The 21,133-nt window shown below is 33.0% G+C and overlaps 1 protein-coding gene and 1 long non-coding RNA gene across 2 annotated transcripts; one reads left to right on the plus strand and one right to left on the minus strand.

Moving 5' to 3' along the window:
* The first annotated feature begins 4,281 nt into the window (after positions 1-4,281).
* LOC101244403 (uncharacterized) lies at positions 4,282-8,749 on the plus strand. The gene is made up of 2 exons (XR_011220524.1): positions 4,282-4,458; positions 7,338-8,749. It is a non-coding gene; the product is annotated as an uncharacterized lncRNA (long non-coding RNA).
* Positions 8,750-14,174: 5,425 nt separating this feature from the next.
* Positions 14,175-21,076, minus strand: LOC101244105 (leucine-rich repeat (LRR) family protein). Its single transcript, NM_001318123.1, has 11 exons — positions 20,776-21,076; positions 18,847-18,994; positions 18,644-18,715; positions 18,217-18,288; positions 17,489-17,560; positions 17,249-17,392; positions 17,081-17,161; positions 16,903-16,974; positions 16,707-16,778; positions 14,660-14,731; positions 14,175-14,583 (listed from the first exon to the last, which is right to left on the minus strand). Exons 1-11 carry the CDS (start codon positions 20,873-20,875, stop codon positions 14,493-14,495), a joined length of 996 nt encoding a protein of 331 aa, NP_001305052.1. The 5' UTR covers positions 20,876-21,076; the 3' UTR covers positions 14,175-14,492.
* Positions 21,077-21,133: the final 57 nt, after the last annotated feature.

Consider the following 21,133-nt stretch of genomic DNA (forward strand, 5'->3'; position numbering starts at 1 on the left):
ATGCGCATGTAATATTCAATGATTTTTAAATCCTGAATCCATCTCTTATTTCCTGCATCAACCCTCTATCAGTTCATAAATTATCCTTTGCACCTACTTCAATTTGGAATCTTATAGGTTCATAGCTATAAATATTTTTAAACATTAAAATAAGTATTTTCATATTAATTTACATTGACCCTCAAGATACTCTTTCACTTAGTTAGGGGTGTGCATCGATCTGTTCGGTTCAATTTAAAGTATAACCAATTAGCTCATCGATTTTTGATTTTTAAATATGTTAAATCAATAACCAAATTTATATTTATATATTTATTATTTATTATATAGAAGAGTGAAGTGGGAGGACGACCAAGGGTATAAATGTAATTTCATTGTAACAAAAATCTATTAAGAAAAATAATAAATAATTCTAGAAACATCTTTCTAAATATGAAAGAATAATGACGAAGAAAAAAAATGTAATTTTAGGCTAACAAAAATCTACCAAGAATGATAAAAAAAAAAAATAGTTCTACAAAGATCTCAAGTTATTGTTATTATCATTAACTTATTTTGTTATTACTTCACTTTCTTCCTCTTTTTTAATTTATTTTGATATCTATTTTATTATTACTCTATTTTACTATTACTTTAATTTAATTCTTAATTTTTTTCTATTCATTATGCTTATAAAAAATGCCTACTTTTTATATAAAAATTTATCATGAATTCATTATCTATTTGACTCTAATTAATATATTTACAAATAAATAAGTGTGATAAAATTAATAATATATATTAGATTAAAATTAAAGAAAAAAATGTTAAAAAGTAACTTTACAAATAAAAATGAATATATAGATGATATATTTGTACTAAATACGACCAAGAATAAAATTGTAATTTCATACTAACAAAGATTTATTAAGAATAAATAATTCTAGAAACATAGTTCTATATATGAAATGAATGATGATCAAAGACAAAAATGTAACCTCATGCAAAAAAAAATCTACCAAGAATGATAACAAGAAAATTAAATAGTTGGGAAAATGCACAAGTACCCCCTCAACCTATGTCGGAAATTGCAGAGACACCTTTATAGTATATTAAGGTCTTATTACCCCCCTGAACTTATTTTATTAGTAATTTTCTACCCCTTTTCGGCCTATGTGGCACTAACTTGAAAGAAAAGTCACCCAACGTTTGGCCCACAAGATAATGTCACGTATGACGATAAGGGGTAGAAAAATATTAATAAATAAGTTCAGGAGGGTAATAGGACTTTGGTATAGTATAAGTGTATTTTTGAGATTTCGGACATAAGTTGAGGGGTACTTGTGCATTATCTCTTAAATAGTTCTAGAAACATCTTTAGTTATTATAATTAGTAATACCTTATTTTTTGTTATTTCTTTATTATTGTATGAGTTATTGTGAAAGTAAATAAATTATGATTATGCTTAGAACTTAATATATTTGTTTGATTATAATAATAATGTAAAAAAATATTTATCTCTTTATATTTTTCACAATTCACATCGCTCATCTATGTTTATTACTACAACAACATATTCAGTATAATCCTATAATCTTTCCTGATGTATTTTCCTAATAAACTATATATAATATTTTTTAAATATAAGTACTCATATATTTTATTTAACTTATTTTATCTTTAAAATAGTATTTATTTTATCTTACAAAGTTGTGACTTGAATAAGCAAATAAAAATATCGCAAATTTAAAGAGATTGAAAAAAAATAGAGTTAATGATGTAAGAATTTAAGATAATGGACAAAATAATGACGGCATAACTGTAGTTTAAAAAAAATACATAACCAATTAATGGGATAAAATTTGAAATTGTATAAATATAAGGAATCAAAAATTAAATTGACATAGAATTATATATCATATATACTTAGGAAACTTCGACAATAGATAAACTACAAGTGAACCTTCATATAATAGTCAGTTGCAATTTTTTAGTTTTGATTTCTACTTCTTGAAATCATGAATTATGATAAATTAGTATCATTCTTCGAGAGTAAGTAGCATATTAAATATTAAATTATGAATGCTTTACAACTTAAAAATAAATGTTTTCTCAATTGATATCAATACTTGAATTTCAAAATTAAGCTACTTTATTGCCTTATTTAAATTAAAATTTTGGTTATTATTGACAAAATATTGATTAAAAATACTATAAAAAATAATTGTGAAAAAACTTTAGTATTTCATTTTAAATTCGAGAAGGAACAGGTGAATACATCGATTGTTATACATTGCTATTCGGAAAACTCGCAGGTACATAGCTGACGGATGAATCCGAGAGGGAAAAGGTGCATTACAGAGGGAATATGGATGTATCCAAGAGAGAGAAGTATCCAAGAAAGGATAAAGATGTATTCAAGAGGGGATAAAGATGTATTTGAGAGAGGATATCGATGTATCCGTGAGGATATAGTTGTTTATCTGTTAGAGAATAGAAATTTATCTGAGAGTGGATTTTTGTAATTTTTAAAGGGAAAATTGTATATAATAGCAAACCAATAACCTAAAATAAATGGAGTAGCTAGGGTTTGATTTAATTGTGCTCCATAGCAAACGTTAGCCAAAGTTTGTCAGGCGCCTCTCTCCCAAAAATCTCGCTCGCCACTCTCCCATTCTCGCTCGCCTCTCTTCCACTGCTCGCCTCTCTCGCTTTATACACAGAAGTATATAATTCTGTTTTTGTTTTGTATAAAGCGAGAGAAAATTGTATATACACATGCAAAAACATATATCTTCGTGTTATACACTTAATTATACAATTTACAAACATTTTACTTCAATTCAATTGTAGACAAATGCAAATTTTATACAAATATTGCAGAGAAAAAGGCCAATGAATTATACAATTGCGAATTATACAATTCCAGTGAAATACAATTTTTCTAGCTTTATACAACAGAAGTGTATATATTGTGTTTCTATTTTTGTATAAAGCGAGAGAAAAACATATATCTTCTTGCTATACACTTATAATTATGCAATATACATACATTTTAATTCGATTCAATTGTATGCAAAGCAAATTTTATAAAAATATTGCAGCGAAATAGGCAGCGAATTATACAATTGTGCATTATACAATTGCAGTGAAATAGGATAACGAATTATACAATTGCAGCGAAATAGGCCAGCGAATTATACAATTTAGGCCAACGAATTATACAATTGTATATGTATAGCGAATTATACAGTTTTATATTTGCTATGGAGCGTAATTATGCAAACTTTGTTATAGCATACAAATATGAATTTTTTGTTTGCTATATGTGAAAGTTGCCCTTTTTTAAATGCTAATAAAATAAAATTTGAAGTTAGGTAAAAAAAATCTTAACTTGAAATTGAAAAAAATTATATTGGGCTCGTGAACGGGCCTTCAATTGTCTAGTCAATAAAATATTTTGATTGGATATAATGGTTTTAGTCTTTAACGGTTCTATATTTTGATTTTTGATTTTGTTCTTAAATGTTTCATTTTTTTGTTAAACCAATAAGAAAATGCTTATAAAACAAATATATGACTTCTCCAATAACATAACGCGACAAAATAATAATAATATAACTTTACAAAATGCTCATAAAATAGAAAAAATACTCCCTCCGTCCCATTGTTGTGAGGTAGTTTGACTAATTTTTAAAGGTAAATTAAATTACATTAATTCGATACTTTAAACAAAAAAATTAGATATTCTAAAACTATATGAAAGTACTATAAATTACAATATTAGTCAAAGTTTTTATAATTTGGCTCTAAACATAGAAATTATGACAAACAATATCGGACTGAAGATTAATTTTTGTGGACTAACTAAAATGGATAGTAAGTCACAATAATTGGATCAGAGGAAGTAATAACTATATAAAAGTGCGCAGCACAAAGAGAAATTAAGAGGCATAGGATTGTTAATTTGGTTTTGACGTTTTATATAATGTGAATTAAACGCTAAAGGAAAACACGTTAACTACTATGCACTGAGATTAATATTTAATATTTATCTAGGGTAAACTACTAAACTACTATTGTCTTAATGAGTTATCGACTTACCTAATAACACAACATTTAAAAATAAAAAACCGAACTTACAACTCAATATATTTTTTTTTTACGAAATGATTAACGCAATAGCAAAAAGTCAATAATATTTTTTAAAAATTTAATTTATCAATCAATTCAATTTTTACATATCTTATACAAAATAACAAATGTTAAGTTTTGGGGGAAAAAAATCCACCTCACCAAAAAACAGAAAGGAAATAGACGACACCGTTTGTAGTTGGATGAGCGTGTCTTCTGGTAAATGTTTTACGATAAAATCTCTCAAATTTCAATTTTCTCCAAAAGCATAGAGAAAGTGACGAGACGAAAGAGAATGCATTTCTCTTCTGATCTCTCTTTTCTTTTTCCATCCTTCTGTACAAGTAAGTTTCTTCACATTATCAAACTTTTTTTTTTGTGAATCTGTAAAGTGAAATTGTTCGATTTTTGTTCAATTTCGTTTCCAAATTGTATTTTTTGAATTATATGCATCCGTTTTTATTTTGAAATTTGCTGTTGGTTGTGATTTATGTATGCGTTTTGTGATTAATTCCGTACAATGGATTAGCTAAGTATGTGGAATTGAAGATTTGTTTTTGTATCTTAATTTTAGTTTTGATTTGTTAAGAGATGATGCTAATGTGCCACAATAATTGAGTCTACTTCATTTTAAGCTTTATATATTCATCAAAATTTGGATTTGTTTGATCTGCAAAATTTGGATTTGAATGAATAGAGTGGATTTACAAATGCTGAAGAAAACTAGGTTGGAATTGAGGCAAAGATGATGAGGGTAAATAATGTTTATCAAAAATAAGAAAGACAGATGTATATACTATAGTCATCCACTTATAATAGTAAGGAAAATACCTATATTCTGTTCTAGGAATTAGATAACTTTTTTTTTCCGGTATGTGGAGTTTCCTTTCGTTGTTACGACAGGATGAGAGCAGTGTGCTTGGGACTTTCTTTATTCTTTTATTGTTGCAACAAATACAATTGAAAAAGATGACCAGGAATTTAGATTGACAGAGTACCGGAGAACTCATTTCTGCGGACCTTTCAAGTTAGTAGTGAGGTCTGCCTATAACCTAACTTGTGAGTTACACTAGTGTAATAAGGGTAACTAAAGTTTGTCGGAAACAATCTCTCTACCTCCCAAGCTACTGTTAAGGTTTGTATACAACCTCACTTGTAGGAGTACACTAGATATGCTATTGTAATAAGGGTAGCTAAAGTCTATCGGAAACAACCTCTCTAGCACCCACTGTAGATGGTAAGGTGTGTGTACAACCTCACTTGTGGGGCTACACTAGGTATGTCGTTGTTGTTGTAATAAGGGTGACTAAAGTTAATCTGAAACAACCTCTCTACCTCTGCACTTGTGAGATTACACTAGGTATGTTGTTGTTGTTGTAATAAAGGTAGCTAAAGTCTATCGAAAACAACCTCTCCAGCTCCCAATGTAGTGGCAAGGTATGTGTACAACCTCCCTTGTGGGTTTACACTAGTATGTTGTTGTTGTAATAAGGTTAACTAAAGTTAATCCAAAACAAACTCTCTACCTCCCAAGCTAGTAGTAAGGTCGGAGTACAACCACACTTGTGGGATTACACTATGTATGTTACTATTGTTGTAAATAAGGGTGACAAAAACAAATAAAGGAGGCATACAATTTGCGTGGTTCTTTTGATGTGGCCTAGTTCATGATTAGTGATAAGCAATTTCACTATGCCAACAGGTTACATAGATAAAATTAGACAGAACGTAATTCTTTCCAAAATACCTCATGAGAATAACCTCACAATAAACACCCACAAACAGGTACTTCACACAAGTATGTCCCTAACACCAAATTTTTTGTAAAGATACTCTCTATTTTGAGAGGAGAAAACAGGCTTGAGTATATTTGTCAAATTCTGAAATTGGTGAATTTGACATGAATGAAACCTGTGCCGAGTTATAGCAAAAGAGTGAAGGAGTGATGTGGGTAAAAGTGTGGCCAACTAGGTCTTCAAGTTGCTTGGCCAAACTGTAGTTATTCCCAGAGTACCTGATGGAATAACCTTACAACAAAATACTCTTTATTTTGAGACAGAGAAAACACGTTGAGACTTTCTCGACATCTGAATTTGGTATGCACAAAACCAACGTGATTCTTTTGTCATGATTTTTCATTCTGCATATTTGCCTTTTGTTTGCTTAATTTGTTGGGGAGCTTGAACTACCTATTCGGGGCACATTTTGAGATGGATAATCAAGAATTCTCCCTACTGACTATGCAAAGTGAAATTAGAATGTGAAGAATGTCATGAGTTTGGGCCAAAGCCTGATGTTTAAGAAGGACCGCCTTGCCTGCCCTCGACTAATTCCTCATGGTACCTACTACCTCGCTCTAGCTCAGAGGGTAACTTTGTCAACCAAAGCTTGGACAATGAGAAAAAACAACCAGTGTTTTTGCCTCTGCTGCTGGGGTTTGATATTGAGAGGTCATAGTTGTCAATACACTTTATTGACCATTGAATCACACCCTTTGGTGTCACAAAATGTAAATAATGTCAAGGGTGAAATACCAATTATATGTTGTTTCTCGGTTTCCAAAGCCTTTTGGTGTGTGGTAGTATATGCTTGCATCTATTGTATATGTAGAGGGAAATGTTGCAGATAATGTAGAACAAATCACATATAGATGTAAGATCAACTGTGTGATATAACCGATAATCTTAAGTTTTTTGTTGACCTCTGTTCTTGTGGTAACTAATTGACATATTGTTACATGATGCATTTCAATGCCAAGAAGCAGTCCTGACAGACGAAATTTTATGATGTTAATGCTTTTAAAGTGGTTTGCTGGTTTCCTTAAATTTGAATCCCTCAATAGCACAAAGGGTGTGCCAGCCATTTGGAAGCTTTGTTCCTTCTACTTTAGAAACAGTTGATGAAGAGCAATTTGTTTGACCTTTATTTCAATTTACACCTCTCAGCCAGGTAGGTAATATCCATTTTCCGTCTGCCGGGACCCGATTTGTTTTGTGCGCGCTTGATGATTGATTTTTTTGCTAGTTCTGTAGAGAATGGAGTATTCCTGTATTTTGTTGGTAATTAATTCAAAATGGGACAATAAAGTGCAACAGTTTGTATTTTCTTTTTATTTGAGAGACCCTTGTTAACATGATCGAGCTCTTAATTCATGTATAATTGCTTGTGATTGTTGAAGTTGCTATTATCTTGAAATGGTAAATTCATGACTTGTTATCTTCAGTGTAATTCAGGTTCAGAAGAGAAGCAAGAAATTTTTAAGATTGAACCAAGATGCTCCTTTGAAGGTCAGTGGTTCATCTTTCAAGTACATGCCAAGTTCCAAACTCAAGTAATTATCAGCAATAGCGATTTAAGTTGCCCCTGATATGTGGAGATCTATTTCAAATGCCATCACAAGCTTTGGACAGAAGAAGGAATGTGGTGCGCCCAGTCAAGCTTGCCGTGAATTCTCAGATGACGATGATGCCTATTCTAATGCCAGCAGCGAGGAAGAAGGGCTTGAATGCCCTATATGCTGGGAGTCTTTTAACATTGTCGAAAACATCCCCTATGTCTTGTGGTGCGGCCACACACTTTGCAAGCACTGTCTGTTGGGGCTTAAATCAGCTTCTTGGAAGTTCTCCACTCAACAGGTCCAGATTCCATTATTCATTTCCTGCCCATGGTGCAATATGCTGACATTTCGGTTGTCCTTGAGCGGGAATCTCAAATCTCCTAGCAAGAATTTCTTCCTCCTCTGGATGGTGGAAAGCAAAAATGGTGACAGGGGGAAATCTTCATCTACCATATGTAGGGATCATCAGCAAGAAATGTCCGTCCGGTGCACTTCAGTTACGGGGAACAACACCTCTGTCATGAATTATAGGAGGGTTCGTCGTCTAGGATCTCAAGGATCAAGCACCAGTACTTATAATCATACTAGTGGTACACCTGCATCCCAGAGGGCCCACTCTTCTCTTCACAAGTCCCTCGATCTCTTTATCCGCATTACATCCAAGTTTCCGTTAGTTCTCGTGCTTCTTCTGCTTGTTATGTTTGCAATACCTTCGTGTGCAGCCGTCCTAGCGCTCTACTTACTGATCACAATCCTCTTTGGACTCCCATCTTTCCTAGTATTGTACTTTGCCTATCCTGCTTTAGAGTGGCTGATCAAAGAGATCACAACTTGAAATGTTCTCTCTTTCAATTTGTTTGAGAGTTTTCTCATATCAAGGATGGTGTAAGTTTCTTGTTTCATGAAAGGTCTAAGACCTTAGGGCTCATTTGGTACGAGGGATGACTAGTTTCGAGATTAATTTTGGAATGAGTTTATTCTAGTTTGTTTGGGATAAATTACCCCGGGATTGTAGTGTTATTTTTGTCCCACATTGAAGGGTAGGATAACAATCCTGGGATAACTTATTCCCCAACCTAACGAGCCCTTAGTTCTTCTAATCTCAATATGTAGTGATTATCATATTCTTTTTCCAACCAAAATTGCAAACCCTACCTTAGCTTAGATAAGTCAGGTTGGTTTTTAAATAGAGTTTAGATAGTGATGATTAGAAGAATTTGCCTCAATAACAAAACATGGTTCCTCTATCATGTTCTTTCATTCAACAATAGACCATTTCATAATGTGGTTTGAGCTTATTATTGGTTTCTTCACTCCAGTTATTTTCTTGAGCCGATCGAAAATTTTCTAATCGCTCAAGGTAGGGTAACTTTTGCATACATGCTATCCTCTCCAGATTTCGCTTGTGGAATTATACTGAATATATCGTCGTTTGAGCTTATTGAAATCATCTCCTAGGATTGAAAAAAAATTTCCCCGCAGATCTTAGTGGTCAATAGATAATATTTGGAAAAAGCAAATCAAGTGTTTTTTTTTTTACAATTTAGCTTTTGTTATTTTAACATCAATTTGAAATAAATGACTTTCTTTTTTAACTCACTAAATACAAAATAACAAACAAGAATGTAATCTTGGTGCTCGATTCAAAATCAAAACTATAAATAAACCGAATAAAATTCACTTTTTTAAAGCAAACGGAAAAACATAAATTTTGAACTCTTCGTCCAAAAAGCTAAAAATATTTGGTTCATGCAACTGAATTTTCAGAGTTTTTTTTCATTATTCAAAATAATTGAATGTTTAAAGTTTAAGATGGATGTTTGTGTTATAAAATATTACCATATGGATGTCTACTATACCAAAAAGTTACTATGACTGATTATCTCCATTGCTTTCCTCCATTACGAATACAACCTCTATCTTTATAATCATTATTTTTGTATCCTTTCACCTCCATAATCTCTCCTTCATTATATTCATGTTTATGACTATTTTTGTGTATGCCTCTATATTGCATTATAAATAGAGGTATAACATTCATATTGTATATATTGGAAGATTTGGTGAACGCTTAAATATTTAGAAGAATAAGAATAACTATCATATGTTGTCTCTCTATATCTATTATCATATTTTATATTTCTTGTCTTATTTTGCTTTAGTTTTGTAACACGTTATAAGCACAAATATTTTACCATTGAAGGATTGAAGCAAAGTAGGTATAAAAAGTTAAAAATAATGTGTTTATTTTTCTCTCGGGAACAAGATAAGGTAAATACTATGAAGTGCATAAAAGGTTATTAGGCACATTGTTGTTGGTGCAATCCAATTAGAAAAGTTTTGAAAATCCTTCATCAAAATAAAGGAATACAAGAGTGTTAGTATATAAGTACATTTAACCTTTTAAAGTGATGTGGAGGTGGATCACATAAATTTGATGATGTCAAAGCCTAACGATGAGTTTCTAATAAAAACTTATGGAGCATGTACAAATGGTTATGGTCCATTCTTGAAGAAAAATATGACTTTTATCTGTATGGAAAAGAACATGTTCAGTTGGATAAATGTCACATCTCAGCTCTACAGGAGGTTTCAGAGATTGAAAATAAATATTTTGACATAAATGGTCATTTAGTCATATATATACCTTAAATCATGAACTTTTGGAGGACAAAAGAAAGAAATAATTATTTCATATAAAGGTTGTGGCCATGATCAAAATAAATGTTGTTGTGTGGTCAAGCAAATTTGTCATTGGTTATCAAGAAATAAATCTTTTATATAATAATTTTAATCATGACAATAATAATTATTTCTCCTTGAAGGAGATGGTCGCCACTAGAATGGTGTTATGAAATTTGTGGCAGTAATAAACGTAATTGAGAATTCTGAAAGATCTAATTTGTTATTATTCGAAGGCATGAAATAAGGGACTTTTCACTGTGATTTCAAACTTAGTCAGACTCTAATGTGAATATTAGACATCGAGTAAAAAAAAAGAAAAAAAATTATGTTCTCATGGTTTAAAGATAAAAAAAAAAGATTTGATGTTCTAATTAGAATTTATGAAGTATTCTAAAAGAGAGTGAAAACTATCACAACTAACAAAGTCAATATCAAAATCATAAATGAAGCAACGATTTTATAATGGTATTCTTTTGGTCAGAAAATTAGGTTAGAATTTGATTAGAATGGTATTTTACTTATTTTATTTTATTTTTAAAAAATATTTTTACCTTTGTAACTTTAATAAATTTTAATTAAAAAATTCTATTTATAAACTTTTGGAATAATGCACAATTATCCCTTCAACCTATGTCCGAAATTTCAGAGACACACCTATACTAAACTAAGGTCCTATTACCCCTGAACTTATTTTATTAATAATTTTCTACCCATTTTCGGCCTACGTGACACTATCTTGTGGCCACAATATTGGTTGACTTTTTTTTTCAAGCTAGTGCCACGTAAGCCGAAAAAGGGTAAAATTACTTATAAAATAAGTTGAGGGGGGGGGGGGGGGAGAGAATAGGACATTAGTATAGTATAAGTGTGTCTCTGAAATTTCGGACATAAGTTGAGGGGATACTTGTGCATTTTCCCCAAACTTTTTAAATTTTTGACCAAATTTTCTGATCATTTAACACTTTCCTCGTTCGCTTAACTTTACTGACACTCTACATACTACCACTAAATGATGATTTATTTACTTAATCTATTTTATAAGTCAAAGCACATGCATCTCATCAACCCCCCATAACAAATTCAATTGTACAGTTTTTCAGTAAACACTGTTCTTATCTAAATTTGCATTTGACCATATAGAAATGAAAAAAAAAGTGAATAAATTAAAAGGTCGTTTGATAGAACTTATAAGAATAAATAATACTAAATGGAGTAAATTACTCTCTCCGTTTACTTTTATTTGTCTTGTTACGTTTTTCGAAAATCAATTAAACTATTTTAAAGTTAAATTAAATTATATTATCGTAACGACCTGTTTAGTCGTTTTGAGCAGCAGATTTTATTTCTGAAAAATTGGCTGAAACAACGAAACCCACGACGGACCGTCACAGGCACGACGGTCCGTCACAGATGTCTCGTTTCAATATACTTAGGAATTCTGAAATTGGGTACTGAAAATCGACTCTCTGAACTTCGTAACGGACTTGCAGGACGGACCGTCACAGGTGTGACGGACCGTCACAGTGTCCTTGGTGAAAATAAAGTCCTGCCCTCACGACGACCTGAGTGACGGACCGTCGCAGTCACGACGGCCCGTCACAGGTTACGCAATCCCAGTTAGAATCGGATTTCTTTACACGTTTTAAGGGACGTTTTGGACTATTCTTTCCTTAATTATAGATTTCGTGGGTTTACATTAATAACTCAAAATTCTTGAGGGATAAAAGAGGTAATTTTGGGTTAATTAGTGGGGTATTATTGTCATCTTTTACACTTAGTTATATGTTAATTAGGGTAAAAGAAAGAGGGTTTTGAATAAGAAAAGAGAAAAGAAAAGAGAGAGAGAGATTGATCAATTGAGAGAGAGAGTCGAACGAGGAAGAAGAATATCAAAGCTTGGGAGATTGCTTGTTGATTCCAATTCTTCGGTGGAGGTAGGTTATGGTTTTCATGCTTTCATAGTAAACTCTTAATAGAGAATGATATGTATTGGTAGTATTGTAAACTCTACTATATGCTTAATTGTATGTTTGCATGAATATGATTATGTGATTGTGATAAGATAAGCATGATGAAAATATTGAATCCCAAATCTTGAAAAGAAACTTTAATATACATTATTAATGATGATGCCTTGGTATAGAAGAAGGCTTGATGAATTAAAGTAATGGGATTGAGGATGCCTTGGTATATAGAAGGCTTGATGATTTACAGAATGATATTAGTGGATCGGAGTGTCACGTTCCGACACATGTAGGGGATCGGGTGTCACGAACCGACACGTAGAATTAGGGGATCGGGTGTCACGAATCAACACGTAGATTTAGGGGATCGGAGTGTCACGTACCGACACAAGAGGAATAATGAATATGAGGGAGCGGAGTGTCACGTACCGACACAAGAGAAATAAAGATAATGAATCTTGAAAGATGTTAATATACTCAATCTAATGAACATGATTCCCAAATGGGTATGGTATTGGGGCTTGAGTCCTCATGTGTGAACTTGACGGTAATTGTTAATGATATAGTGCTTGTTGTTGCTACATGTTGAGTATCATAGTTGAGTTTATGATATTACTTGGTATATACTGTTTTCTATTTTGAGTTGGCCGATGATATCTACTCAGTACCCGTATTTTGTACTGACCCCTACTTTTATGTTTTTCTTCTTGTTATTTGTGGAGTGCAGCAAACGTGTCGTCGTCCTCAACTCAACAGTAATTCTAGCCAGTCTTCATCACACCGGATCTTCAGGGTGAGCTAACGCTTCTAGCTTGGACTGGATCTTCTCCTTCATGTCTTGATGCCTTGAACTCCCGGCATGGACTAGCTTCTTATGTATTTTTAGCTTCATAGAAACTCTTAGAATTAGTAGTTTAAAGTAGATGTTCTTGTGATGATGACTTCCAGGTTTTGGGAATAATAGATGTTGAATATTGATAGTTATTGAATTGGTTTTTATTAATGAGTTTAAGTCTTCCGCATTACTTTATGTTTATATTATATTGAAATGTTAAGGTTAGATTTGTTGGTTCGCTCACATAGGAGGGTAAGTGTGGGTGCCAGTCGCAGCCCGGATTTGGGTCGTGACAATTATATTCGATATTTTAAACAAAAAAAATTATAAATTCAAAAACTATATGAAAGTACTATATATTGCAATTTTTTTGCATATTAATATGATAAAAAAATACATCTTAAAATGTTAGTCAAAATTCTTAGCGTTTGACTCTAAACTAGAAACCATGACAAACAATAGCAGTACTGCTTGCATTAAGAATGCTTGTGTTAGTAATGATTACATTAACTATACATAGATTATTTTTTATGCATTTTTTGATTTGGTTTTAAACTAGCTTAGATTGCATAAATATATTAATTTACAAAGATATCTTTCACTATCAAGATGAAAATGATGTAGTAGAGATTTCGAGTGGCAATATAATCTTTAACCATGCTAATGCATGCATTGAAATCTATTACATTACTTATATGTAGACATCCATGAGACTAGTAACACACACCTTAATACACAATCAATATATTTTATATATATACAATAGTAATGTGCATCACTTTTATTAAATGCACTCTATCAAACGATCCCTTAAACAGTAACACTTCCACAAGTTTCATAGCTTAACTATCCAATATATACATTTCATACCTAATGATAATGTCACCCTATGTATTAAAATACACCTCGTCACCAAGTTAGCCAAATATTGGAAATTACTTGACAATAGACACGTGAGAACAAACCCCCCCTACCCCCCCCCCCCCCCCAACACCCAATACAAATGGATCCACCTAGCATCTAAATAGTGGAGATATGAAGTGTAATAATGTAATTGTTTTTAACCTATACCAGTGAAAATATTTATCCACATGGAGTGCCACTTTGGCACCTAATAAAGCCAGCTACTCAACGAAGTGTTTTTGCACATAGATAACAACTATAATTAGGGTGTGAAACTCATAAAAATAATATGATAATTCAACTAAAAAATGAAAAACCTATCCAAAACCTGTTATATCAGAGCATATTCTTCTACCCTTTCATATTAACTCTGAAATCGTATCATGTATACTCAAAAACCAAATGCAAGAATTCAAGGCAAGTGAGAACTGATCAAGACGTACGTCGCAATTACTTCATGATTCATAACGTGGTACTATTTAACTACAGCAACAGTAACTAAGTTTGGTTGATTACTTCTTTGCACAAAAAGATGGAACCTTTTTTCTCATCTGGCAACTAAAGAATAGACACTTGACAGAACAGGGACCGGCTGCTTCATTCGACAACCTAGGTACACTTTGCTCATGAATAAATAACAGTACTTGGCTTTTTCTAAACAAGGAAATCTGCGTCTGAAAGTTCTAGCACTTTATGCAGGCCGATTGGTTTTACACCAGGCCGGAATGTGTTCTCGTCAATGTACCTATGACATAATTTAACGTATTATTAGGATTTGTGCAAAGCCAAAGAATGGTCAGTCAGAAAAAGTGAACACTCACATTTCCTTCAAGAAAGGGTGTTTGTAGAAGGCATCTGGAATCCTCCCAGAAAATTGATTGTGATCGAGATACCTGAAATCAGATTCAGCTTCAGACATCAACTATCAAATGTATACAATAAGAAGAGTGAAGGAATGATTTGTAACAACCCAACCCCCCCCCCACCCCCACCCCCACCCCCACCCCCGATTTGTCAAGAGTGAAGAACGTAAACATAAATAAATAAAGGAACAAAACACTCACACATACACAAATGCAAGGACCATTTGGGCTTTAAGGGAACATCTAGGATATTGCAACTTGCAAGGATCATTGGGCATCTAGTTTGCATTTTGAATCTGAGTGGCAAGGTTTAAGGAACATATCTACCTTCAAATTCTAACACAGACTTAGTCACTAGCTTTCTTGCATTAGATTCACCGCTTCTTGCTCCTAATCAATAATGTATCATCAGTACAGTCTCGCTAACAACTAATATATCGGTTTGCACGCTATCTATTGAATATTTGTTGTTTAATGCAACCCTATCCAAGAAGAAACCCATGGACCTCACAAATTGATCTATATTTTCAGAAAAGAGGTTGCTTGGCTGGTTTTGGGAAAATATCCCATACCAGTTACCACCTTCATTGGAGCAAACTTGTGCTGAGCCTCATTCATGGCTCAAGCATCACATTGACAACACTAACAACCACTTAAATGGAGAACGCCCTAGTTTCAGTTCATGTGGTTTAGCTCCAACACTTTAAAGGAAAATATTGTGATAAAAGGTTATGTCAGAGGAAATATGTTGGTTAAGCTTCATAACAAGGTTCCCGTTTCCAACACAGCATATCTTGAGCAGTCATATGTGTCTGACACAAGTAGACTTGTCTCTTGACATTCTGTAGTTGTTTGACCAGCAAAATGCAGGTCCTTCTGCATCCTCCAAGCCTCACTTGTACAAATAATGACTTCTAATCTGGGGGATGGAGGGGAATGTAAGTGTTGAAAGACCATGGATTTTGGAAGAAAGAAGAAATGGGTAGGAAACGGAATGGATATTGACAACCAGGTGCAAAATTGTTTAATCACTTAAAGATTTGCATGCATCAGTGTTCATATTTTTTTGAATTATACATACAGTTTTTTACCACGTTATACCAATAAAACCATTATGTTCTAACAGACAATCTTCTATAATTAAAGTTTAACATGTCATTCATGCATCTCTCTACCAGTGTGCTGTTGCTACATAGCTCAACTGAAATCTTGAGTACATGAGAAGTTTTACTGTTGAAATGGATTGTGTTTTTTGTGCTAAAATTAGAACCTTTTAGGATGAGAACACTCTTGCATTTAGTTTCTCCAGGCAATTCTATACATTACTACTTGTAGGAGGAAATCATTACGGATAAGGTCCAATAAGGTCGGCCAACAAACTTCAAGTCCATCTACTAGTGTTTTTGTCACAGCATCCATAAAATGCACAATCCTCAAAATTTATCTCCTTAAGAAAGAAAGTCCACATTAGCCAACTAGTCCCGAGTTCATCTGTTTTGAGTTGAGGGTCTATTGGAAACAACATTTCAACCTTTTTAAGGTAGGGGTAAGCTCTGGTGGGTACACACTACTCTTCCCAGACCCCACTTGTAGCATTACACTAAGTAGTAAGTACGTTGTTTTTGTTCATCCTTAAGTTGAACAATCCTCAAAATTCATCTTTTTAAGAAAGAAAGATCCTTGAAAGACTGCACTCACTAGACAATCATTGGGACATCACATCCAATATGCTAATATTTTGATAGGTTAATACAGCAGTCTATTGATAACAGAAAACGGCACTAAACTACATCATGATAACACACAGGTCCCTGATCATATCTGACATGGCGTCTGAATCATGCACAAAGACCAGGTTGCACCAAAAAGCTATCAAAGAAAAAGATCTCAACTTAAGGCTAAGGATGTTTCTGTATTTGCTTCCGAAATTTCTGAATTTTCTCTGTCCAAACTGTCCACATACAGTATAATAAATGAGTAGCTAAGAGCATAAAGAAGGACTTACAAGTAAGTTAACTTAGGAATATGAGCAATGCTATATGGTATAACTCCTGTCATCTTGTTGTAGGATAGATACCTGCAATAACCAAAGCAATCAAATTAAGCATAATAATATTTATCAACCAGTACAGGAGAAATTAGCTGTTATTTGTCCAAAAGACAAGCAGTAATCAGGGAGAAACTCTCTTCCTGAAACTTACAAGATCTCCAAGTTCGTCAGATTAGCAAGTTGCGCTGGAATGCCTCCAGTAAGATAATTATTGTTCAAGTATCTGGAAGTTACAGCACAAGTTATCCTTGAATAAGCATATAATTCATAATACTAGCAGCAGGATAACTTCAAGCGATATGACAATTAAACAAGAATAATCAACTTACAGGTTGCGGAGAACTGGAAAACATCCTTCAATACGTATGAGTTCTCTTATAGTTCCAACCAAACGATTGTTACCAACATCCCTGGAATTGCATGAGATCACAGTGAAATCCATGTGTGACACAGGTTCCATATGTTAAACAAGAGAAGAAGTTAAGATGGTATCATACAGGTGTCGAAGATACTGTAAGGAACCCAGCTCAGGTGGAATTCTTCCAATAAAATGATTTTCATGCAGATGGAGATAACGAAGCTCAGGAAGATTAGCAAGCTCCTTAGGTATTTCGCCTTTGAAATTATTAAAACTTAGGTAGCTGAAAAATATACATCAGATATTAGTCTATAACAGCAAAATAGATCTATGGATAAAGACTAAAGAGTACAGCTCGAGAAGCTGAAAAAGCACTCACAGATGTGTTAGCTGCTTTAGTTCACCTATTTCAGGTGGAATGACATCTTGCAGCTTATTCCACCTTACGTTTCTGGTAAAGAGAATCAGGAGAAGGAACTAATCAATAGTGTAACATTACAACACACTAGGAACTAGAGGATATAATTTCATATTAGTATGTTGGGTAAAATAGCAATAAAAGTAACTTTTGAAGTTAAAATTCTGGGACAAAGTGGAGGTTCCTATGGACAAAGGAAAACTTAAAGGTATGATAAGGGCAACAAAAAGTAGATATACATCTAATACAATCCTAAAAATAGTATAAAAGGCCTTCTTAGTTAAGTGACATTTCCTTGACTATAAACCTACTCTGTTTATATTTTCTAGAAATTAAGCCTACTAGTATATATTCTCTCAGTTGAAAATTCTTTCTTCTTCGGTGACATTATATCAGGCAGACTCCCTCTCACTCCCTTCTTTGGGATTAATCATTAATCAGGTGGACTTTTCCTTGTTATTAACGCATTTCATCTCGATGAAAAGCCATGTACTTAATCACTTTGTACAACACAGTTGAATCATATTAACACCATCTAGCTAGGTTTTAATGGATAAACATATGTTACTCCTGAAGCTAGAGAAACAGGCTATTCAGAGACAGAGCATAAGCCCAAAACATAAATATCATTTCATAATAGCTATTGAATATAGATACTTCAATAGGAGTATACAAGTGAAGGATTATACAATATTTTAAGACGCTTCAAACGCCCAATTTGAGAAGGAAGAGGGCCGGTCAGCTTGTTATTATGCAGATCCCTGTCATATGAAAGAATATTATGGATTAGGAAGTTCAGAATGAAAATCAAAAGATCCAACAGTACAGGCACAATTGTCCACTAACTATTTCCTTAAATAGTAGTATCAAATTTGCAAAAAATGACTACAAGCACATTATAGATAACGCCCACGTTTTTTGGGATAACAGTCAACACCCAAGCAGAACAATTTTTTAAGTTCGTTAATTAACAATTAAGACTGGAGGCTGTAAAAACATCCACAATGGAACTTAGGGAAACTTCTCAATTTGTTTGAAGTTAAAAAAACTGTAAGTAGTAGCTGAAGTTTTATAAAAACTAGATTCCAGTACAAAGACAGAGAAGAAGAATCTTACAGTCTAGTAAGATCTAATAAATTAGTGACAGCAGTAGGAAATGGGCCAACAATTGAAACAGCATAAACTTCCCTGCAAGTGGTAAAACAGAAAAGAACATTGTGAAAAAAGTGACAAGTAAAGATATTTCAATTCTGTAACTTCATACAGATTTGAACCTTAGTTAGATAAAAGCTACCTAGAACTGGTGAAGCAAAACTTACAATTCAGTAACTACTCTATAATCACCCTGCGTTGAACATGTAACACCAGACCATGGAGGTAAATCACCATCTCCACAAGGATCATCTCCAACCCATGCATACACCACTCTCCATCCAAGAGATGCCTTAATTTCATTCAGAGCTTTCACTACAGTCATTACAGAAGTTCAAATTAGTCCATGTAAACATATACATTCAGGTACTACGACAACTCCTTGGTTTTCTCATGAATGCAATCGAAGGCCTTAAACTGTTTAAATCATTTTAATGAAATATTAACAGAGAAAGAGTGGATATAATTGGAACTCCACAACATTTCCAACAACACTAGGTTTAGAGAGCAAAGCTATTAACCTTATGATCATGGGCTCAAGCCCTATGAGACATTCTTATTTCTGACAAGCATAAAAATACTCGTGATCAATTGTATACTTACTTATACTACAATCTAATTAACTAATATTATGCAATCATGGAGAGATAAGAATTAAATTGATATTTATTGAATGATAAATAGGTTTAACTTTCCAAGGATAGCTACACTTACCAGTAGCAGCTAGAAAATAGAATTCTACGAGCAAAAAGGGGGTAAAACATTTATAGTTAATGACACTCCAAGGCACTGATTTAGTTTATTGATTGCAGATGAGAGATAATACATTGTACAGATCAAGATTATACACATCTCTCTCAGAAAAAACGGAAATAAATGACACAGGTGAATAGATATTCCTCAACAACATCAACAAACTGCAAAGCTTGAATTACTAGACCAAGAAAATTGACATTCAGGAAAAAGGAAATTATAGTAAGAAAAGATGAAAACACAATAAGCTATACGTAGAAACAGCATAAAATTTTCCACTCAAAATATACAAACATGAACTTAGAAGCTATATAAAATCTAAAAAGTCCAATTACTTCCAGGAAAGCCATAAACATACACTTAGAAAGCAAATCCAATTATTTTGGCTCAAACTATAAACTTCCACTTACAACTTCATCTAATCCATAAATTCCAATCATTTCCAACCATACAAGTGCACTTCTAAACCACATATAATTTATAGAATAAATCCAATTATTTCAACTTAAACTATAAACTTGCACTTAGAAGCTGGAAAAGATCTATAGAATCCAATTACTACAACTCAAACTATAAAGTTGCTCTAGGACTACGTAAAATCCACTTACTTCCACTCAAACTATAAGTTTTTACTCAGAAATTGCATAAAATCAACAAAATTCAATTGTTTTCCGCAAAAACCATAAATCCACCACAAACTAGAATCTATAAAATCCAGCTACTTCCACTCAAACGATAAGGTTTCACCTAAAAACTGGATAATATCCAATTAATACAACTCAAACTATAAAATTCAAGTACTTCCACTCACACTATAAGCTTACAGTTAGAAATTGCATAAAATCAACAAACTTCAATTGTTTCCGCAGAAACCATAAATCCACCACAAACTGCACATAATCTACAAAATCCAGCTACTTTCAGTCAAACTATAAGCTTGCACCTAAAAACTGGATAATATCCAATTACTACAACTCTGAACAATAAAATTCAATTACTTCCACTCACACTATAAGCTTACAAATTAAATAAGATGTACAACGTTCAATATTGTTTTCACTGAAACTACAAAATTTCACCACAAACGGCATATAATCAACAAAATCTAACTATTTTCACTTGAACTTTTAAAATTCAATTAAACTCCACTCAAACTATAACCTTCCACCTAGAATACATAAGATCTACAAAGTTCAACATTGTTACATTTTCTCTGAAACTACAAAATTAATTTCACTTAAAGCTGCATACATACTCTACAAAATAACAAAAGCAAACTATTATCAATCAAATTCAACTGATTTTCTCACTAATTTAAAAAGTAAATAGATCGAAATGTGTACCGTCACGTTTCAGGGTTTTAGAGTGAACGTGAACGCTTCGGATCAAGCATAACGAGAAGATCAGGAGAAATACTGAAGGTAGATGCCCATGGCGAGCCATTTGAATAGGGTTAATCACCTTCAGGAGAGTAGAATTATTGAAATCAACCGGAATCCAAACGCAGAGCTACACGTACATTACTGCAGTCTGAGATTGAGAGAGATGATGGAAGTGAAGGAAGAAGATCTATGTGAAATCAATACTCACTTTGGGAATTTTCCTCAAAATTAGTTTTTTTTTAGACAACGCGCTAGTTAGCTTGCACTGCGCGTCGGTGGATTTCATGTATATATGCTTATTAAAGTTGCGCATAAAATA

The sequence above is a fragment of the Solanum lycopersicum genome, chromosome 1 (genome assembly GCF_036512215.1).
Source record: "Solanum lycopersicum chromosome 1, SLM_r2.1".
Classification (NCBI taxonomy): domain Eukaryota; kingdom Viridiplantae; phylum Streptophyta; class Magnoliopsida; order Solanales; family Solanaceae; genus Solanum; species Solanum lycopersicum.